The sequence below is a fragment of the Chinchilla lanigera genome, unplaced genomic scaffold (genome assembly GCF_000276665.1).
Source record: "Chinchilla lanigera isolate Chin_1 unplaced genomic scaffold, ChiLan1.0 scaffold00188, whole genome shotgun sequence".
NCBI lineage: Eukaryota > Metazoa > Chordata > Mammalia > Rodentia > Chinchillidae > Chinchilla > Chinchilla lanigera.
This window is the reverse complement of record NW_004955589.1, coordinates 815,325-833,001: the sequence shown is the minus strand read 5'-3', so window position 1 is coordinate 833,001 and position 17,677 is coordinate 815,325. Positions and strand designations below refer to the sequence as shown.

The 17,677-nt window shown below is 46.5% G+C and overlaps 1 protein-coding gene across 2 annotated transcripts in view; it reads left to right on the top strand.

Annotated features, from left to right (window-relative positions):
* Tuft1 (tuftelin 1) overlaps positions 1–16,001 on the top strand; it is a 37,492-nt gene extending 21,491 nt beyond the window's left edge. For both annotated transcript variants that reach the window (XM_005414569.2, XM_005414570.2), the window contains 7 exons: positions 984–1,097; positions 5,251–5,379; positions 7,272–7,366; positions 10,967–11,072; positions 12,397–12,480; positions 13,450–13,550; positions 14,297–16,001. In XM_005414569.2, the coding sequence (XP_005414626.1) occupies positions 984–1,097; positions 5,251–5,379; positions 7,272–7,366; positions 10,967–11,072; positions 12,397–12,480; positions 13,450–13,550; positions 14,297–14,360 (693 nt within the window). In that variant the 3' untranslated portion in view covers positions 14,361–16,001. The remainder of the gene's footprint in view (positions 1–983; positions 1,098–5,250; positions 5,380–7,271; positions 7,367–10,966; positions 11,073–12,396; positions 12,481–13,449; positions 13,551–14,296) is intronic.
* The last annotated feature ends 1,676 nt before the right edge of the window (positions 16,002–17,677 follow it).

The following is a 17,677-nucleotide window of genomic DNA, read 5'->3' as shown; positions in this document are numbered from 1 at the left end:
GCCTCCTGAGTGCTGAGATTACAGGCATGTGCCACCATGCCTGGCTATCCTTACCTACATTTGAGGCAGCCTGTAAGGCAGGGTATGATGTCTGCTCCACAGATAATGAAACCGAGGATCCAGTAGTAATGCAGTCACTGGGAAGCTGTCTGCCTCCTCCCCTCTGCAAGCGCCATGCTCTGGGGTGAAGGCGTTGCTGCTTCCCACTGTGTGAGACAGGGAGTGATTTTCTGTCCAGCTGCGAGGAAGCTGGGAACTACAGCATCTTCCAGCAGAGGTGGGGGTGAGACCGTGCTCATCATCTCAGCCCTAACCCGAGGTTGGGTGCCTCTGGGAGAGACACTGAGCAGTGACCTTGATTAAACACCTGTTTTGGTATCGAGTCAGATTCCTGCTCTCCTTAGGTGCTTTTGTCCCAAACCCATCCATCTGTCAGTAAGCCTTTATGTGCTCATCTCTGTGCCAGGTGTTGAAGATGGTAAAATATGGGTCTTTGGGCCACTGTCCTGTGATGGGGGAAGTCTAGCCCAAAGGAGAACACGGTTCCTGCTCTGAGACAGCTCTAGTCTGATGGAGGGAGAATATACACATAAAGACAACATGCAAATACCTATTAAGAAATCAGCCCATTAATAAATGTATTTTAGGGGCTGGGGATTTAGCTCAGCGGCACAGCGCCTGCCTGCCAAGCACAAGGTCGTGAGTTCGATTCCTGGTACTGGAAAAAAAAAAAAAAAGATAAATGTATTTTAAATATGACAATGTGTCTTTTTAAGAATAACTGGATGATTTAAGACTTACCAAGTTCTTTGGGGTATAAAGGAAGAATATTTTTCATGAGAATAACTACTTAAGACCAACTCATTTGTGTGATGTTAATTCTCTGGCGAGGGCTGTCCCACAAATGATCCAATCCAGCCTGTGGCAGGGAGAGGAGTTCATAAACATAGTGGCTTCGCCTTCCCCTCTTGTTCTGGTTGTAGGTAGAGACCTTCATAAATGACGACGTTGAGAGTTTAAGAAAAACTGTGCAGAATTTGCGTGCCAAACTGCGGGAGGCAGAGCGGCAACAGCAGTCAGACCGGGCAGCTTTCGAGGTGAGATTTGGGATTTGGAAAAAGCTGCCTCCAGGGATGGGCTACTGGATGCAGGTGCCAGACACTTTCTCAGCATGGACTTCATGCTTTTCTGGTTGAGTCCCACCAACTGGAAAGGCAACACTTTGAGGCCTGGGGCACTTTCTGTCTGCTTTTCCCTCTGGACATTTAGAATGTTCACCTTCCAAGTCTGGCTCATAGTTCAAAGGTCAGATTATTTTTTATTTTTTTAGTTTTTTTGAGACAGGGTTTCATCATGTAGTTCAGGCTGGCCTTGAACTCACTATGTAACCCAGGCTGGCCTTGAACTTGTGGCAATCCTGCCTCAGCCTCCCAGGTGCTGGGATTGCAGATGTGTGCCACTCTGCCCAGTTTCAAAGGTCAGATCTTGACTCTGCTCTGCTGAAGTGGAGTAATAGTACTGGTTTTATGGGCTGGGGATTTAGCTCAGCAGCACAGTGCCTGCCTGGCAAGCGCAAGGTCATGAGTTCGATTCCTGGTACCAGAAAACAAACAAACAAAAAAATAGTACTGGTCTTTGACAGCAGGTAAGTGGGAAGTTGTTTGGGGCTCAAGGTATAGCTCAGTGGTAGAGTACTTTCCCAGCATGCTCAAGGCCTTGGCTCTGCTCTCCAGCACATGTGCACACACGCAGGAAGTCCTTTTCTGTATGTACCTTGATGAGAATCACTGGGCTCCAGGGCTCTTTATAAGCCAGGACTGCTGCTATTGTGTGTACCATTGAGTCCCCAGCATCTGGCAGGATGCCTGGCATTGAGTGTTTCCTAAATGTGTACTGAGGGAGTGGGTAGATCTGCGTTGTCATAGAACAGTGTCTGTGGAATCAGAGGGCTTTGTGATCTGGAGCGAGTATCTTAATTATTCTTACAGTTTTGTTTTTTTTTTCTGGTACTAGGGATTGAACCCAGGGCTTTTGCACTAAGCTATACCCCTAAACCTCTCCCTCTCTCCTTTCTTCCTTCCTTCCTTCTTTTCTTCTTTGTTTATTTGAGATATGTCTTTTTAAGTTGCCTGAATTTGTGATCCTTCTGCCTCAGGGTCTTTCTATGTATTCAAGATCAGCCTTAAACTCACCATGTAGCCAAGTCTGGTCTCTATCTCAAGATCTTCCTGCCTCAGCCTCCTAAGTACAGAGGAGGCCATTGCCTCTGGCTTACAGTTCATTTATTTAAAAAAGTAATACTGGACCTGGGGATATAGCTCAGTGGCACAGCGCCTGCCTGGCAAGTGCAAGGTCCTGAGTTCAATTGCCAATTACTGGCACACACACACACAAAGTAATACTAGATTATTATAGAAGAGTAATAAAAATACAGAAGTCTACAAATAGAGAGTGAAAGACCCCCTTCTGTCAAGAGTATGTGAAGTCTTCCATGCTTCCTAGAAAATTCTTTGAATCTGAAACAGGATGCACTGGGTAGTTATCTTATTACTCTGTGTGAGATTAACCACCTGTTACCTACTGTTGTTCATCCACAAATAAAACATTTTCATGTCATAAATATGTTATGATAGGATTGTACCCTGTGTGCCCATGCTGTGAGCTAGGGAAAGAGGAAGGCATCTGCGGCTCCGAAGCCAGTGTCCTGATAGCTGCAGCCAGCCAGAGTTTAGAGGGTATCTGTCTCTTCCACTTCATCTCCCTCTCTCTCTGCCAGTACTGGCCTTGAACCCAGGGCCTTGTACTTGCTTTGTCACTGAGCTACATCCCCAGCCTTCTTTATTCTTATTTTGAGACAGGGCCTCACTGAGTTGCCCAGACTGTCCTTAAACTTTTAATCCTCCTGCCTCAGCTTCCCATGTGGCTGGGATTGTAGATGTGTACCTGGCTTGAACCTTGTGGTGAGCAGCACCCAGCTACAAAAGGAGGTGCCCCGAGGCTGTTCCCACTATTGGAAAGTGTTGGCTCACCCTCTTAGAATTCAGAGGTTGATTTATGGGCAGGGTTTCTGGAGCTACAGATAGGGGAAGGGAATTTATATTTTTTCTTTTCTCTTTTGTACTTTTGTGATTCTCTGATGGGTGTTTGAGGTTTGAACCATGGCCCTGTTAACAGTGTTCACAGGGTACACGTCAACCTGGTTGCAATTTTTCTGTACTGAGATGAGAGACCTTTGCTTTTAAGTTTCTGCCCCATGGAGTTGGCCCATTTCATGCTAAAGTAGGTTATTATTATCCTTTTTTTTTTTTTAAATTTTTTAAATTTTTTTTTATTTTAAAGAATAAAAGAAGGATGACATAATAATAGGGGGGACTTAGCAAATTACATACAAAATGGTAGGAAATTATCAATGGTTATCGTTTTACATATTATCATCTACAAAATAGTTTCTCAGGAAAACAAATAGACAAATAATAGTGAGTTACAGACAAAAGAGGTAGGAGATTATCAAGAGTTGTTGTGCTATACTTTGGTATCTTCAAAGTGGCTTCTAAAGAAAATAAATAGAACTATACATGAGTGACCTATTGAAAAATCATTAACTATTCTCAATGGTTGTTGTAGGAAACACATAATAATAAACATACATCCATTTATGAAATAGGATAGGAACATTACAAACTTTACACAGTTATGGATAGATTAGTAGGAAAATATCAATGGCTGCTGTAATACGTGGTGGTATCTTCAGAGTGGTTTCTCAGGAAGACAGAGATATGCAAGAGGGACCTATTAAGTAGTTACAGCCTAAGGGTTGTCAAAAATAGCATATTACCTCCTCACCAGTGACTTCTTTCACTGAGGTATGATGGCTGGAAGGAAGGCCAGGATTGAAAAGAAGGACTGAGAGACTTGCACCTGTGTCTAGCAACAGGCTGTTTTCTTGTTCCTCCATAGTCATGATTACCCAGGGATTTTTTTTTTTTTTAAACAGAGTTTCACTCGATATTCCCGGCTGGCCCTAAATTCACTGTTTAGCCTAGGGTGGTCTCACTCTGGGGATCTTCCTGCTTCAGCCTCCTAGAGTACTGAGATTATAGCCGTGTGCCACCATGCCCAATTAATCCAGGTGAGGGTATTTCTCAAGCTCTCCTAGTGAGCCGGACTTTCTGGTGCACTTTTCTGAACCTGGGGGTAGGAAGGGAAGATCATCAATTGCTGTGAAGGTAACCTGCTTGGGTTTCATACTCTACTAGCTGCTTGCTGTCAGGAGGGATTTGGGGTGAATTTGCTCTGGACGGGCTGCTGTGCTGATGCATCCCTTCACCTGCCGTGCTGAGCTCTCTTCTCCTCCCTCATCCCGATGCTAGGAGGAGCCAGACACACGGGCCTCTGGCATCTGCTTTCCCAGGACTGTGCAGGCTTTCCAGAGGTTACCCGAACTCTTACCAAATAATTCAGAGTCAGAGCGGGTACTTGGGAAGCGGTGGAGTGGGCGCTGAAGTAACTGCATGGCAGTGTTGGCTCCGTCGTTCCCTGTCATGAACAGCTCAGTTAAACTTTGCAAAAAGGAGAGGATTGGCGTGAACGAACATCAGTCTCATTCCCAACCTTAGTGAGCAGCTGCTGTACATGAGGCACCATGGGAACTCGGGAAGTGCCCTGGGCTTGAGGCTGTGCCAGCGGGAGCCTTCATCCGCTCGGGTGCGCACACAGGAGCCTGGGCGACATCTGGCAAGTGCCATGGGGGGAAGGGCTGTGTCCCCTGTGGGCCCCTTCCCAGGCCCTGAATGCCCTTCCAGATGTTGTGTCGCCTTCTGTACTTAAGCTCTGAAATGTCGCTCGATGTGAAGGTGAAGGAGAATCGGGAAATGGAAGATGTGGAGATACCCGCCCGGGTTATGTGCTTTCGAGTCAATAGGAAAGCGACAGTGTCGGGTGAGGTGTGGGTGGCGTTGGAAGATTCCTAGGGGCACTGAAGAAGGCAGCCCCCTGTCAAGTGGTGCTTCTGGAGTCCAGGTGCCACTTTCACGTGGAGCTGGATGAACTGCAGGTGCCAGCTAACCCTGGAGGTGGAGTTGCCCTGCATGAGTCCTCTCGGGGGCGCCTAACAGGGCTGAGAGGTGGTGATGTGCTTGTCAGAGCTGCCTCCTTTCCTGCATCATGGCTCCAAGCTACCCAGATTCTAAGTTTTTTAATCCATGTTTGCTTTTTCCCCTCCATTGAAAACATGCCCATCCTGTGTCATAGGTCACACTCAGCCACTACCAGCGAGAAGCAGAACAGAGTAATGTGGCCCTTCGGAGAGAGGAGGACAGAGCGGAGCAGAAAGAGGCAGAAATTGGGGAGCTGCAGAGGCGCCTGCTGGGCATGGAGATGGTAAGGTTGGAGTTCCCTGTTTCATTGCCTAGGCTTGGGGTCTGGAAGGGGGTGAGGACTGATGGAAATATTGAGGGTCTCCTTTTTCAGAAAAGCACACTTCGTAGCTTTGGCACATCCTTCTTTTGTTTTGGTTTAGTTTTTTTTGAGAAAAGGGTCTCACTGCGTAGTGCACGCTGGCCTTGAACTCGCTTATGTAGCCCAGGCTAGCCTTGAACTCACAGTGATCCTCCTGCCTCAGCCTTCTGAGTGCAGAGATCACAGGTGTGTGCTACCACACCCAGCAATGGCACATCCTTTTTTTTAAAAAATTATTATTATTTTAAAGCGATAAAAATTTTTTAAAAACAATACTAATGATATAGAATTTCAAAACAAGATGATAGGAAATTAATAATGGTTATTATATTGCATATTGTCATCTTCAAAGCAGTTGTTCAGATTACTAGATATAGGCATGCAAAATTGATCAAACAAGCATTCACTTCTCCTTGCAATAAACCAATAGAAATTAGTAGTACAATTATTTTAGCTATCTTGTGTATATATATATATATATATATTTATATTTTTCCCCTACCTTCTTCCTTTCTTTGCTCTTTACCCCCATCCCAGTTGTTCTTGCCTTTTGAGCAGTTACTTTCCCTTTCACAATATCTATTGTACCTTTCGGATTTTATTTACTCTTTCAGATTCTTGCACTAGGGAGCCAATATGACGTTTACACATGCAAGTCTGATTTATTTCACTTATGAGTATGGTCTCTAGTTACATCCATTTACCTATAAAAGCCTCAAGTTTATCTTTCTTTATAGCTGAGTAATACTCCATTGTATAAGAATACCACATCTTTTTGTCCATTCCTCAGTTGATGGACATTTGGGTTGTTTCTAAGATTTACCTATGACAAATTGCGCTGCCGTAAACATGGGTGCGCATATATCACTGTGGTATAATGTTTTCAATGCTTCTGGAAAAATGCCGGAAGGGGAATAGCTGGGTCGAATGGGACCTCTAATCCTAGTTTCTAAGGAATCTTCAAACTGATTTCCACAGTGGTTTCACTAGTCTACACTCCCACCAACAGTGGAGTAGGGTTCCTTTTTCCCCACACCCCTGCCAAGATTTGTTATTGGTTGATTTCTTGATGACAGCCATTGGTTCTGGGGTGAAATGGAATGTCAGTGTTGTTTTAATTTGCATTTCTTCAGTGAGCAATGATGTTGAATATTTTTTGTATATTTATTTGTCATTTGTATTTCTACATTTGAGAAGTGTATATTCATCTCAGTTGCCCATTTTCTGATTGGGTCTGTGAATTTTGGGGGCCTAATTTTTTTTTTTAATTCTTTATATGTTCTAGATAGAAGTCCTTTGTCTGAGGGTCAGTTGGCTAAAATTTTTCCCAATTCACGGGTTTCTTTTTACTGTGTTGGTGATTTCTTTTGATGTGGCACATCCTTTTGAATACCCTTTAGGCTTTAAGGAATGGGAAGTCCTTTTCATTATCCAGCTTCAGTTACTGCCTCGCTCCCCGCCTTCTCTTCAGTACAGTTTTTACACAGATGCCTTGTTGGGCTCTTGAGGACTATTCCTTAGAAGCCACTCTGCCTGGTTTCTCTGGGGCTGGCTGCCGAGCTGACAGGTGGGCTTGCATAATAGCAGGCCGGGTTCTCCCTCCAGGCAGCTGGGTGAGGCTGGGAAGTTTCTGTGTGCTGAGGGTGGGAAGGGTTATCCCTGACAGGGGAGGGCGCCCCATCAAACCAGCTTGGCCTGCCGCTCTTTGGCAGCTGTCCCAGGCCTGGTAGGGGCAAAGCTCCTGGTAGTGCCCATCTCACACAGAAGCATTTGCTGTTCACTCACACTAGATGTCCTTTCCTTTGTCCTCCCAGGAGCATCAGGCCTTGCTGGCGAAAGTCAGAGAAGGGGAGACAGCCCTGGAGGAACTCCGAGGCAAGGACGCTGACTGCCGAGCGGAGCAAGAAAAGTAAGGACCTTTGTTCATGCTGAAGTTGGGTGCAGGGCAGGCTGTGCTGCCTGCAGCTCCCATGGTGACCAGGCCTGGGGAGAAAGTTGGTGCTGACGTCGAATCTTCCAGCTGTGACTCACAACATGCTTGCTAAGGGTGGGTCCCCACCCAGGGAAAGATTGTTTGGAAGGCCGCCATGTGCTGGGAGCTCATTTTTCCATGGGCTGTAACCCTAAGAAAAGGTTTTTATGGTTTTAGAGCCAAGGTCAAGGAAAAGCTGGTAAAGCACATGCTGATCCACTGGGTGTGTCGCCCCGTGGTTCCTTCCCTTAGAGCAGAACCTACTGCAAGCTCCTGAGGGTCACAGAACTTCCTTTCCAGTTGTGCTGATGAAAGAGCGAGCCACTTCATGAGCACTTCCTGCTACAATCCAGATAGAAACCAAGAATCCCTCCCTGCAGTAGCATTTAGAGGATCACTGAGCTCTTCCTACCTGCAAGGTTAGGGGATTTACAAATTCCCTCTGAAGAGAGGGGGACCAGGGCCTCCTGACCAATGAAACCTTGTAGGTCTTCAGGAATTTGAAAATTCTTTATGCAGTTGGGGTTAATAAACAAAATCTCAAATAGTAAATTAATTTTATTGTCAGCATTTTCTAAGATAGACATTGTTTGGGTTTAGTAAACTTTATCTGAAGGGCCTTCTAAGAATTTCTAAAATTAATAGACACAATCAGAAATCCTCAGTCTTTGGGGGGCATATTTTCTCTGTTTTAGGATAACCTAGATTTGGCCTTCCTGGCATAAAAAATACAGGCATGTTATTGTAGCTTCCTTTCTAATTTTACTTTGTATCAGAATTACTTTAAATTATAGTTGGCCCCCTGTATCTGCAGATTCCACATCTGCAGATTCAACCAAGTAGAGATTGAAAATGTTCTGGGAAAAAAAACTGCATTTGCCTGAGCATAGTGACACAGGCCCATGATTCCCCCACTCTGGGAGGCTGAGGCAAGAGGGTCGCAATTTAAGCCCAGCCTGGGGAACTAAGTAATTTAATGATACCTGTCTCAAAATAAAAAATAAAAAGATCTAGGGATGTAGCTCAGTGCAAAAGCTTTGGGTTCAATTCCCAGTCCTCCCCTACGCTTCCCCAAAAAACATATATACTGAACATGTACAAATTTGCGCGCGGGGGGGGGGGTCATTGTTTCCTAAATAATACAGTATAACAACTATGTAGTACAGTTTTTACATTGTTTTAGGTAGTATAAGTAACCTAGGGATGTTTAAAAATATATGGGAGGAGGGGCTGGGGATTTAGCTCAGCGGCAAAGCGCCTGCCTGGCAAGCGCAAGGTTGTGAGTTCAGTTCCCGGTACCGGAGAAAAACCAAAAAGAAAAAGAAATTAAAAAAAAATATATGGGAGGATATATACAGGCTGTATGCAAGCACACCATTTAGATAAGGTATTGAGCATTCCTGGGGGTCCTGGAGCCAGTCCCCCTTCAATACTGAGGGATGACTATACTCAGTACTCCCTCTTTCTCTGTGTCAGAGGTGGACATGGAGGAGAGGGAAGGAGGAGGAGGAACAAGAGAAACAGATGCGATAATCCAGCCAAGGTTTGGGGATAGCAGCTGATAGCTGGGCATTCCCAAGGCTGATTTCCTAAATAACAAGAGACTGAGAAATAGGACATTGGAGAGCCGAGAGTGGAAACTAGAATGTTTGAAGTTTAGGAAGGATGTGGGGTGGCCCAGAATACACTGTCCCTCACCCGACCCAAGCCCTGCCCACCCTCAGCAGGCTGCAGTCTCTGCCTCCTTGGGCAGAACCGGGGAGTAATGGGCATCAGCAGCTCAGGTCTGAACCCCTGGACACTCCTGAGTGGCCTAAATGAAGGGAAACTGTCCCTTTGCTCACCGTACTTGTAACACCAGGCGTGTAGGTCCCCACACCAAGCAATTCTCTGGTTCTATGACACCAGCTAGGTGTCCCACAATTTCCTTCAGCTGTGAGGTGCAGCCCCCAGAAGTTGAAGGTTCAGTACCATAAGAGCAGCCCCAGTTCAGATGTCAGTCACAGTTAGTGGACCCAAGGGTACCCGCACTTTTCTCCTACTTCACTACAAAGTGGGGATTCCCACGATCGCTTCCTCTGGTTTGATAAAGTGCTGTAATGGCTCATAGAACTCAGGAAATGCTTTCCTCACTGTTACTCGTCCTTTATAAGGGATGCAAATGGACAGGCAGATGAAGAGGTATGTGGGGTAAGGTCCAGAAGGCTGCTGGAGCTGCTGTCTCCAGGAAGTTGGGGTACACCACTCTCAGCACATGGATCTGTTCACCAGCCAAGGAGCTCCCTCAACCCCTTAGTTAGGGCTTTTAGTGGCTGTTTCGTTATGTAGCTGGGATTGAGTTAAATCACTGGTCACGGGTGATTGGTCCAGTTGCCTGCCTTCAGTTCCTGTCACCTTCCCAGAGTTTGGGGCTGGGGCTGAAATCACCAAACCTTTAATCGTATCTTGGTCTTTCTGGCCATTGTCCTACTCCTGGGGCAATTTATAGACCCCATCCACCAGGGACTTTCTTCACATACAAAAGACACTTCACTCCCAGAGATTCTTCCCCACTAGATGCCAGCTGCAGTTAGTGCCTCCAAGGGTACCCACACTTTTGTGTCAGCTGACTACAACTAGGAGTTCCCACAATCACCTCCTCCATTTAATAATGTGTTGTAATGGAAGTTCTTGTCAGAAATTGTCAACCAAGATGAAATATTACAAAAAAACATGCCTCTATCACCTATCTACTTAAGAATGTACAAGAGTTTTAGGAACTCTGTCAGGACCTGAGGACAGAGACTAAATATATATTTTGTTTTGTTTTGTTTTGTCTTTTTGAGACAGGGTCTTGCTATGCAGTTCAGGCTGGCCTTGAGCTCACTTTGTAGCCCAGACTGGTCTTGAACTCACAACAATCCTCCTGCCTCAGCCTCCCAAGTGCTGGGATTACAGGTGTGCACCACCACACCCGGCCAAATATGTATTTTGTATTGGGGATCTTGGCTTAGTTTGCTTAGAATGCAAAGAAAGCAACAGTGGTTTAGGAAGCTTAGAAATAGAATTGTGTGAAGAGGCTTTAATCATCTTCAGATCTTATTTCCCTCCTAATATAAAATCCCTGCCAATAGCTTGATGATTTTGGATATAGTAATCCCAGTTCCTATTAGAATCTTCCCAGTAATGAGAAGCTCATTACATATGCAGCCCGTTTTCTGACAGTAATAATACCGAGTTTTCCTGTACTAATGCACAAACTGCCTTCTGGAAACATCTGCCTATTTACTCTCTAGAGTTATCTGGAATGACGTACACGTCCCAGCCTTTCAGGAGGGACTTAGCCTCTCACACTTGCCTCATTTGGACTGGGTGACAGCTGCTGGTGCTTCCAGCATGATGGCCTGTCTCCCACCACCTGTTCTTTAGGGCCCACTGCTGAGGTGTCAGGTGGAGGTGGTCATACTTGGGGGACCCTCCCGAGCGCAAGGCTCTTCCTGTGACTAAGTGGAGAAGGGATCTTTTTCCCTTGCTTCAGCCTCTGGTCTTTATCCCCAGGGCTGCTGCCTTGGAAAAGGAGGTGGCAGGGTTGCGGGAGAAGATCCACCACCTGGACGACATGCTCAAGAGCCAGCAGCGGAAAGTCCGGCAGATGATAGAGCAGGTGAGTTGGACTAGCTCCAGGCCCACCCTGGGTGGGGCCCCAGTCCATGCACTTGCTTATCGTACTCCTAGGCAGCTTGGCTAACACTCAAGTGTTTCCGATAAAACGTTTATCGCTTCCAATTACTAGGGTTGGGATTATGAGGATTTGCTTTTCATCTGTCTTTCCCCTACTTTTTTGGCTATTTGGCTTCCTCTTTTCTTTTTTCTTTCTTTCTTTCTTTTTTTTTATTTTTTTGAGGCAGGATCTTGCTATGAATTCAGACTGGCCTTGAGTTCTCACTATGAAGCTGAGGCTGGCATCAAACTCACTGCAAACCTCCTGTCTTAGCCTCCTGATTGCTGGGATTACAGGCATCTACCACAGCCAGTTTAGGCTTCTGCTTTCTAAAAGGGACAGAAGGGAAAGGTTAATCTCTCTTTCACTCTGAAGAGTGCTGGTGAATGGATAAGTGGATCATAATAAACTCAGTTATCTGTGTGTAGATTATCAGTCTGTGCCTCATGGCAAATTTTCCTGCCTACCCTACCTAAACTCCAGGGTCACACTTTCAGGGTCCCCCAATTTGCAGATTGAGAACATACAACTGCCCCCCTGCAATTCTTCATATTGTATTTATATCAATTTTGCTTACTGCTGTTTCCCATTTCATATTTTGAATAGGACCTTCCATATCATAAGCATTAGATAAATTTCTTTTTTTTCTTTCTGCTTTGTTTGAGTACTAAGTATTGAACTCAGGGCCAGGGCCTTAGCACTGAGCTACATCCCCAGCCCTTTTAAAAATTGTTTTATTTTGAGACTGGGTCACACTAAGTTGCTGAATTGCTCAGGCTGGGTTTGAACTTGCAATTCTCTTTCCTCAGCCACCCACAGTGCTGGGATTGCAGACATGTATTGCCATGCCCAGCTTCAGTAAATATTTCTTGAGTGAATACATAATTTATATATTCTAGAACCAAATGGAATGGATTTTGAATCATCCCCCATGTATTTTGGACTATCGGAGTGATGTTCTCCTCATACTCTCCTATCCCCATGCCTGGGATTACCAAGAGTTTACTGTTGTCTAAAATGAAACTTGTAGGGGCCAGGGATATAGCTGAGTGGCACAGGACCTGCCTGGCAAGTGCAAAGTCCCGAGTTCGATTCCCAGCCTTCCCCACAATCAATCAATCAATAAAACTTGTAGACTAGCTAATGAATCATGGAAAGGTTGCAGAGCTCTGCTTCTCATCTCTTCCACAGCAGCAGGGTGAAGTTTGGTGAGTATCTGTAATGACTCATTGCAAAATAAGCCTGAGTGTCGTCTCTATCATTGCAGCTCCAGAATTCGAAAGCTGTGATCCAGTCAAAGGATGCCACCATCCAGGAGCTCAAGGAGAAGGTTGCTTATCTGGAGGCAGAGGTGTGTATGCTGGGTAGGTCTGGCAGGGAACAGGGCTCTTGAGCAGAAGACCAGATGTAGAGAGGGAGAGGCGAAGGAGGGCATCTTGGTCCTGTCCAGCTGCTGCTCAGAAGTGAGTATCTGCAGTGGCTGCTCAATGGACAGTTTAGTTGAGGAACATTTTCTGAGAACCCTCGGGAATTTGTTGACAGTGGTAAAATCTGCCCCTGCCCTCAAGGGGCAAACATCGTGGGTGCGAGCCACCTGCCACAGCGTATTCTGAACCTGCGGGCTTTGCAGGAGAGCTGACTATGAAGCCAGCTTGGAAGGAGGAGGCTTATTTGTAGTTGGAGTCTTTCTTGTGGCAAGTGAGATGGGCTTAATTAGCTAATGAATTGTCTTCCGTCTAATGTCCACTTTGCTACAAAGCCCTTCCTGACCCTAGACTGCCTGAAGATCACTTTGCAGCCACTGTGTGATGATCCCTGTAGTGGAGGAGACAAATGGGAGATAAGACTGTTTATCTTTAGAGAGTATGTAGTCTAGAGCTAAAGATAAACTGCATTAAGAAAAAAACACAAACCTAAAATGGGTGTGGTGGTGCATGCCTGTAATCCTAGCACTCCAGTAGGCTGAGACAGGAGGGTAACAGACTTAGCATTTCAGCAATTTAGCAAGACTCTGTCTTAAACCAGAAATATAAAACAAGGGCTGGGTATGTAGTCTGGGTTCAATTGAGATACTGGAAAAAAGGGGGCAGGGAAAGACAAAGGGTAGTATTTAGTAGTATAGTGTACAGAAATGCACATAGAAAAGATATGGGAAATGATCCCTGCTGTGCAGAGTTAGAAGAGAGCAATCTATAGTGATGAGGACGAGAACGAGGGTAGAAAGCACCCAAGTTGTGGTGTAGACGCAGCGCAGATGCAGAGGTGAGAGGCCAGAGGAACTAAGTAAGTGTGGCATGGATGGCCATTGTCGGTATTACAGAATTTGGAGATGCACGACCGGATGGAACACCTGATAGAGAAACAGATCAGCCATGGTAACTTCAGCACTCAGACCCGGGCCAAGACGGAGAACCTGGGCAGGTGAGCGCGTGCATAGAGTGGGCCCAGTAGGAAAGAGGCAAGGAGGGTCAGACCTGTGCAAAACCTTTAGTGCTGAGGCAAAGACAAGACTCTTTGAAATCTAACTTTGCTCTTTTATCTTCTGATCTGACCCATTTTCCACCAGATCCATTTTCTAGCCTATTTAAAGCCTGAAACTGTGAAGCTAACAAGGTCTAGGAAAGGACCTGGGCCATATGGGGTATGAACCCTCTGAAATGGCATGCAAAATGTATTTGTAATATTTTCATGCTGTAAATAGGTGTGTGAGCTGGGGGTGGTGGTGCACATCTGTAATCATAGCATGTGGGGGGCTGAGGCAGGAGGATCACTGTAAGTTCAAGGCCAGCCTGAACTACATAGTGAGACCCTGTCTCAAAAAAAAAAACAAAACAAAAAATAGGTTGTGTAATATCTGAATGTTTCTGGAAAAGGTCCTTTTCCCCCAGTAGATTCCCAGAAGGGCCCAAACTCAAAAAAATCTAGACTCACAGCTACCTGTGCTTCCCAGGGGTTCGCCTGCCCCTCCTTTCTCCACCCTTGCCACTGGACACATGCATCATGCCCCAAATCTTCTCTGAGATGTTACAAAACGTTACTGTCTCAAAGCCTTGGAACCCTAGAGATCAGGCTGCACTGAAATGTAGGATTCTGGAGGCAGAGGTAGAGGGAAGGCTTCCTGAAGTGTGGGCAATAACAAATGCTGAGCTTTTCAATTTCTCTTTCAGTGTCAGGATATCTAAGCCCCCCAGCCCCAAGCCCTTGCCTCTCATCCGAGTGGTGGAAACCTGAGCTTGAGGAGACACACAAGGATATGTATGCTGCTGGTGCTGCCACCTCTGGCCCGTGGAGAAGCCACCAACCCGCAGGGTGTTAACACTGACTTTGACTTCTGCATTGTTCCCTGGCTGCGCTAGGGCCTGGGGACCGTGTGTCTTACAGGTCCCTAGCTCTAGCCCTCTGTTTGCTGGGTGCATGGAGCACGAGCACCTCCTCTGGACACTGCAGCCCTTGGGAGATGGTGTCCTGCCAGCGGGAGCCGGGCAATGTCTTTTTCCCGTAGTTGTATTTTTCTCTGTAGCAGAGCCTTCCTTCTGTTGTATACTGGAATCCAGCTGTCCCTGAGGCCCAGCCCTCCTCTGGTTGGGAGAAGTGTCAAGATTTGTCTCAGCCCTAAAAGCCGAAGGCACAGATGTCCGGAGCGATTGGCGTGTGTCCTGGGGAATGGAGTTCCTTCTACAAACACAGCTCGGCACTCAGCAGCTCTCTCCCCTCAGTCCGTACTGATCTGGGCCTCTTCCAGACGGTTGGGCGGCCTGTCTGGGCCTGGCCAGAGCCAGGAAACTAAACTCACTGCAGAGCCTTGTCTTTCTGGGACAAGAGAATGTAGCTTTTAGCAGGACAGTTCTCTGGGGCTGTGGACAGTGATGTGAGACTTCTCTCTGCTGTGAAAATTCCCACAGTCTCCTTAGGGTTTTCCCCTAAGGTGCACCGCAAGGCACACCTCAATCTTCCAGACCCAGAGTATAAAATCTGTGTTTTTACTGAGTTACATCATTCCCAGCAGAACTCTCATTGTATTTATTTTGCTAAGTTATTGGTGTTTTTGCTTACATCTCATAATCAATTCCATACCAGAGTGCTATAGTCTTCTGTTGTGGTACATGGATTTGCTCGAAATAGAAAAACATTCCCATTGGCCCTTTTTATTATCAAATGACATTGTGATAGATCTTCCTCTCTCTTTTTTCTACCTGTTCCTTTCCCTTCTTCCTCCAGACTCGGTACCTCAGGCAGGCAAGGGTACATTCCTTGAGGCGGCGGGTTCTGGGTTCATGTTGTTTAGGGAACACTGTGATCGGGACTTTTTATAGAGACAGGACGTGTTCTCCTAACTCCTCTGAATCCCTCTACTCCGTAGTTGGTCTTTGTATTGTATTGTATTTTATTTGAAACAGGATCATGCTATATTGTCCAGGCTGGCCTTGAACTCTTGATCCTCCTTCCTCAGCCTCTCCAGGAGCTGGGATTATAGGTGTGTGCCACCGTACCTGGATCCATAGTTGGTCTTTATCTTGGCTTTGACTATCCTACAACTCATCATGTTTTCTGTAGGACTTTCCTACAGCCTTAGGAAGTACACAAGCAGCTGAGTGTGCTACTATAGGAAACAGGTAAACTTGGGCTGAGTCTTAGGCTGTATTTGGCTGACAACTGGAAGCCGTAGTCTGTTTCTGTGGGTCAGGACTGAGCTCACCATCTGGCTTCGTGAATAATGGTGCCCTGGGACCTCAGGCAGTCTCCTCATTGGTAAAGTGAAGGTGCTGGGCCTGATCATCTCTGTGTCTCTTCAAGTTCTTGTATTTTGTTTCTGTGGCATATTCTTTGTATAATGAATTTAATAAATTAAATTATGCTAATGTGTCTCTTTGACCTCTTGGTCTGGTTTTCTTTCACTTTTCAGGGAGGAGGAAGGAACATAACTTGAGTGCCTCTTGCAGTCAGGTGTCCTGTCCACACCTGCAAGGCGTGGTCCAAGTACCCAAACACAATGACAGGATGGTGCTGTTAGAAGCAGCGCAGCCCTGTGGTCCGAGTCCTCCCTGTAGGAGGTGCCCTGGGCTTTAGCTTTAACTCCATCTGAGGCAGTGATCTTATGGGACCCTAAGCGGGGTCACTCTGTGTCCTCATTTGGAAGAGCTGGTCAGAGGTGGAGGTCCACAGGTGATGTCGCGATACGCCATGGTGCTGGAGGTAGAGGAGCAACTTCACATGCTCTGCAGAAATGAAAAGTGCTCTGGAAATGCTGACTGCAGCACTTCAAGGGTTTTGTTTCTGCCCGTCTCTGCGCATCATTCAATTAGTCCAGTGAATTTTTTCTTTCTTTCTGCCAAGAAAGCAGTTGACTGCAGGGCCAAGCAGGACACAGCTGGATTTACACCAGTCCTCTCTGGAGGAGGAAGCACAACCCCCATTCCCTGGCCCTGTTTCATTTCTAGTTCCCCTTTCGCCTGCAGTTGAGAGTGGAACTTTTCCAATTTTCTTCCCTTTCTGCTTCTCAGCTAATTCACATTGTACACTACAAAATGCATCAGAGCTAAGCATAGAGACGCATGCGTATAATCCCAGCACTTGGGAAGCTGAGGCAGAAGGATCGCCACAAGTTTGAGACCAGCCTAGGCTACATAATGAGTTCAAGACCAGCCTGAACTATGCAGAGAGATACCCACATACACACAGTGTATGGGAAATCTTGCATGGACCTGGGGTTATCTTCTGGCAGCTGTGGTTCTCTTCTTTTCCTGGCAGTCTTGTTGGCCTCGGTAGATCTAGACCGTGCTTGTCTTAGAATATTAACAGGGTGGCAGCAGGGTGGGGTTGGCTAAGGTGCCAAGAAGACCAGCCTGGCTGGAGTGAGTGTGCTGCCATACAGGAAAGGGAGGCTCATCCCCAGCCTCCTGGGCTTTGTGGGCGGGGCAGAGATTTAGGCTGGAGATAGTGAAGTGTCTGGAGACACTCTGAGACTGGAACCAGGGCTCTACAACGTCCCTTGGACACAAAGTGCCCCTGGTGTCTAGTTCCCACTGCCAAGAACAGGGCCTTGCCCCAGGGGGTTAGGAGGGCGTATGAGGAGAAAGTCCCCTCAAGAGTTATCTTGTCAATCTTTTCAATTAGAGATGGAGGAGAATGAGAGGGGGGAAGAGAGGGTGGAGTGAGCTTAGTGCCTCAAGGGCAGGTCAGCTGCCCCTGGCGTCAGTGGCCTGTTTATTGCCTGTGTCTTGTGATTTTTTTTTTTAAACCAACCCCTTAGTGCTGTTAACATTTCATGGAGGGAGGACTGAGTCTGTGTGTCTGGGGCCTCGGCGCGGCGCGAGGGCCCGTTTCCCTGAGCTGGGTGTTTAGAGCTGCCCGGACTTGCAGCTGGCATCACCAGCCTCCTGGAGACCTGGAGCATCAGCCCCAACGTGGGAAGAGGAGCTGTGGAAGCGCTCCGTACCGCCCAGCAGCTGCCTCCATCTTCAACCTCTTCATTTTTCCCTCTCCTGGACAGAAAAAAGCCTGACTATGACGTGGTATTTCAACCAAATGGTGCACAGGTACTTTTTTTT